We start from the raw sequence: 4,345 nt of genomic DNA, 5'->3' as shown, positions 1-4,345 counted from the left end.
GAGCTTCAATTTAATTAAAATATCATACACACATTGAGCATTTCTAAAATAACAATAAATAATTGTCATTTCGTTTCATATCCAAAGGGATTGGTATGGATAGTTGGGAGGGGGGGGATAGGGATTGGAAATACAGGAGATACAGGATGAGGATGGGGGGATGTGTCCAGCCATTACAGCGCTGCACATATCTTCAACATATCCTGAAATGTCACACTGCTGTTTGAACAGATTTTCAAAATATGTTAAATAAATGCTACACATTTTTAAATCATGTATTTCAATAGTGTGGAAGTGTCTGTCTGTCGAAGGTTGGGGGGTTAGCTTCACACAACCTTGCAGGGGGAACCGTCTGTGGTGCGGGACGGACATAGGCTCCTGAAGGTCGTTTAAGGATTCAAGTAGGGGACAGCATGCCGTCGTCTCATTCTCAACCCCACCACGATTTTTTGGAACTTCCATACAATCAGTTCATTTACGTCTGATTGACATAATGTCCCGTTTTCTGTTGGTGGGACACCTGATTGGTTAGATGTAGTCAGAGCAACACAAAACTGAGCTTCTTGACACCCCTCTCCTGGCCTCTTGACACCCGTGGCACCCCAGCCTCGCATGCTATCATCCTATCTACGGATGATAGCATGCGGTCAAAAATTGCCGTAATCCAAAATAGAAATTTATTTTCCAAATGAAATGGGCCCCCAGATAGCAAGTTAAGGATCCCCTGGCAGGTTAGGAGGGCAGGAAGTTCTCCTAAAGTTTCAACACGTCAGGGAAACTGTCAAATTGGAAGTTTGCTCTCCTAAGTTAACTAAGCCAGAGGACCCACAACAGAAAACGGGACAGTTGGTCACTTTCGCCAACCGCTTCCAGTTTCTAGTACGACATTTTTTTTTTAGCTTTAGTGAGGCATATGAGCGAATAGTGAAGTTGTTTGTTGAGGACGGGTTATAAGAGAAGTTTATAACGAAGTATATAACGAAGGAAGTATATTACATACGAAGTATATACTCGTATGATCTCTATAACAGATCATATTCTGTCAAGCTTAAAAAGGCTTATTAGATAGGCCTATAGACAGGAGGGGGGATTGACAGAGGGGGATTGACTGAGAAGATTTGACGGTCGGGAACTAAAAAGGGGGACTTGACGGGTGAGGGACTTGACGAGTGAGGAACTTGACGGGTAAAGAACTTGACGGGTGAGGAACTTGACGGGTAAAGAACTTGACGGGTGAGGAACTTGACGGGTCAGGAACTTTATGGGTGAAGAACTTGGGTCAGGAACTTGACGGGTAAAGAACTTGACGGGTGAGGAACTTGACGGGTGAGGGACTTGACGGGTGAGGAACTTGACGGGTAAAGAACTTGACGGGTGAGGAACTTGACGGGTGAGGGACTTGACGGGTGAGGAACTTGACGGGTGAGGAACTTGACGGGTAAAGAACTTGACGGGTGAGGAACTTGACGGGTAAAGAACTTGACGGGTGAGGAACTTGACGGGTGAGGAAATTGACGGGTGAAGAACTTGATGGGTGAAGAACTTGATGGGTGAGGAACTTGACGGGTGAGGAACTTGACGGGTGAAGAACTTGATGGGTGAGGAACTTGACGGGTGAAGAACTTGACGGGTGAAGAACTTGATGGGTGAGGAACTTGACGGGTGAAGAACTTGACGGGTGAGGAACTTGACGGGTGAGGAAATTGACGGGTGAAGAACTTGATGGGTGAGGAACTTGACGGGTGAAGAACTTGACGGGTGAGGAACTTGACGGGTGAGGAACTTGACGGGTGAGGAACTTGACGGGTGAAGAACTTGACGGGTGAAGAACTTGACGGGTGAAGAACTTGACGGGTGAGGAACTTGACGGGTGAGGAACTTGACGGGTGAGGAACTTGACGGGTGAAGAACTTGACGGGTGAGGAACTTGACGGGTGAAGAACTTGACGGGTGAAGAACTTGATGGGTGAGGAACTTGACGGGTGAAGAACTAGGCTGTTTATAACTATAACAACAGTTGATTGGGAAGTTTTCATGCTTGTAAACTGTTTAATAAATGTAAACAAAGCCGTCAAAGATTGAGGAAAGATGTACAGATTCGTAAGTGCTTGCGTAACTGCTTCGTGAATCTGAATCCTTGTTGCCAGATGCGCGACTCCTACCTGCGTCTCTGTGTGAGTGATACATGTTAATTAATGCACCCATAGAACACCTTTTGAGAAGGTGAGAACTATTCTCAATGTCTCTTCGTCTCATCCTAGGATAGGATAGGTTAGGTTTGGATAGGTTGGACCAGCAAATCTCGTATGGGTTGTGTCATCCCCCAAAATGGGGTCCACTACCACCCACAGGATGGGTATGGGGTCCACTACCACCCATGGGATGGGTATGGGGTCCACTACCACCCACAGGATGGGTATGGGGTCCCCTACCACCCATGGGATGGGTATGGGGTCCACCACCACCCACGGGATGGATATGGGGTCCACCACCACCCACAGGGTGGGTATGGGGCCCACCACCACCCACGGGATGGGTATGGGGTCCACCACCACCCACAGGATGGGTATGGGGGTCCACTACCACCCACGGGATGGATATGGGGGTCCACCACCACCCACGGGATGGGTATGGGGGTCCACCACCACCCACGGGATGGGTATGGGGTCCACCACCACCCACGGGATGGGTATGGGGGTCCACCACCACCCACGGGATGGGTATGGGGTCCACCACCACCCACGGGATGGGTATGGGGGTCCACCACCGCCCTTAACCAATCCTCCCCGATTAAGGGACTAATCTATTAACGGAATATACACGTGTAATCACCCAAGAGGTGATTACCTCAAACCCTCTATGTACATCGTAAACTTTTCCTGCGCCACACGCGCGTGTGTGTAGTTGAGTGCGCTCTGAAATTGACGTAGGTGGCGGCGTGGAATTGTTTTGTTTACTTAAACTGGTAATTGGAACTTCTTGGCATACGATACGATATTGTGGTGCAGGAGGCGTGGCTTTAGCTTTCAAATTGTTGGTCTATAGCCAATCGTGGACCAGTAGGCCCTTGACGTCACCCACCAGAGCCAATCGTGGACCAGTAGGCCCATGACGTCACCCAGCAGAGAGCGGTGGGTGGCTGCTCATTGGTAGGTCGCCAGTGCCTCTCAGACCTCCAGCAAGGGAGGACCTCGGTGCTGCACTTCTGTGTTAGTTATCCTACTCAATAAAGTCCTTGAAGTGAACTACGGTCAGTATCTCTCTTCAACAACCACAATCATCAATCTTTACAATCCTCAATGTTTGCAATCCACAATGTTTAAAAATCCTCAATGTTTACAATCCTCAATATTTACAATCCTCAGTGTTTATAATCCTCAATGTTTACAATCCTCAATGTTTACAATCCTCAATGTTTACAATCATCAATGTTTACAATCCTCAATGTTTACAATCCTCAATGTTTACAATCCTCAATGTTTACAATCCTCAATGTTTACAATCCTCAATGTTTACAATCCTCAATGTTTACAATCCTCAATGTTCACAATCGTCAATGTGGGATTGTTCTAAAGCCATTAATAAATCGTATGTAAAGATGATCTGATCTGGGATGCTCTCGGACGCAGGTTCGAATCCTCGTCACGGCCCTTGTGGATTTGTTCATAATCTGATCTGATCAGGAAGTGAACATGATCTCTCGTCTGATACACTAATAACCTGAGATAACTGATTATAACTTACCAAGTTATCATAAATAATAACTTGGTCTTCTGTTATACTGACGATTCACCAACAAAATAAGTTCTATAACACTGCCTAACCTTCCAAGTTAGGCCTATAGACCTGAGCAAAATTTCACTACTAAAGTCAGATATTTAAGTAAAGTAAGTAAAGTTTAAGTAAACTTAAGACAGTCTAGCCACTTTTCTGGATAGAACTCATCAGTGGCAGAGTTGATGTCAACAGGGGAGGGAGTGATGGTGTCTGTACAACGGATTGAACGTCGAATCCGAATCCGGATTGCAATCTGCCTTCTGTTGGGCTAGATTCACGAAGCAGTTACGCAAGTATTTACAAACCTGGGGACAGTTTCACGACAACCCGTTCTCGCAAATTTAATAAGTCAATATTGACTTATTAAATATGTGCATAGGTGACATACTTAACATAATAGATACCCTTAAAAAGATTCATAGAAAACACCGACCTTACCTAACCTACTTAGTATGTTAAGATAAGCATCTTATTGCTTCGTAATTACAATTATTACCTAACCTATAATAGGTATAGGTTAAGTAATAATTGTAATTACGAAGCAATAAGTTGCTTATCTTAAGATACT

General features: G+C 45.5%; 1 protein-coding gene across 1 annotated transcript; it reads right to left on the bottom strand.

Moving 5' to 3' along the window:
* Positions 1–1,259: 1,259 nt before the first annotated feature.
* Positions 1,260–2,036, bottom strand: LOC138368613 (uncharacterized). Its single transcript, XM_069331193.1, has one exon. The coding sequence runs from the start codon at positions 2,034–2,036 to the stop codon at positions 1,260–1,262; it is 777 nt and encodes a 258-aa protein (XP_069187294.1).
* Positions 2,037–4,345: the final 2,309 nt, after the last annotated feature.

The sequence above is a fragment of the Procambarus clarkii genome, chromosome 3 (genome assembly GCF_040958095.1).
Source record: "Procambarus clarkii isolate CNS0578487 chromosome 3, FALCON_Pclarkii_2.0, whole genome shotgun sequence".
NCBI lineage: Eukaryota > Metazoa > Arthropoda > Malacostraca > Decapoda > Cambaridae > Procambarus > Procambarus clarkii.
Note: the sequence above shows the minus strand (reverse complement) of the source record. Positions and strands in the feature narration are given on the sequence as shown.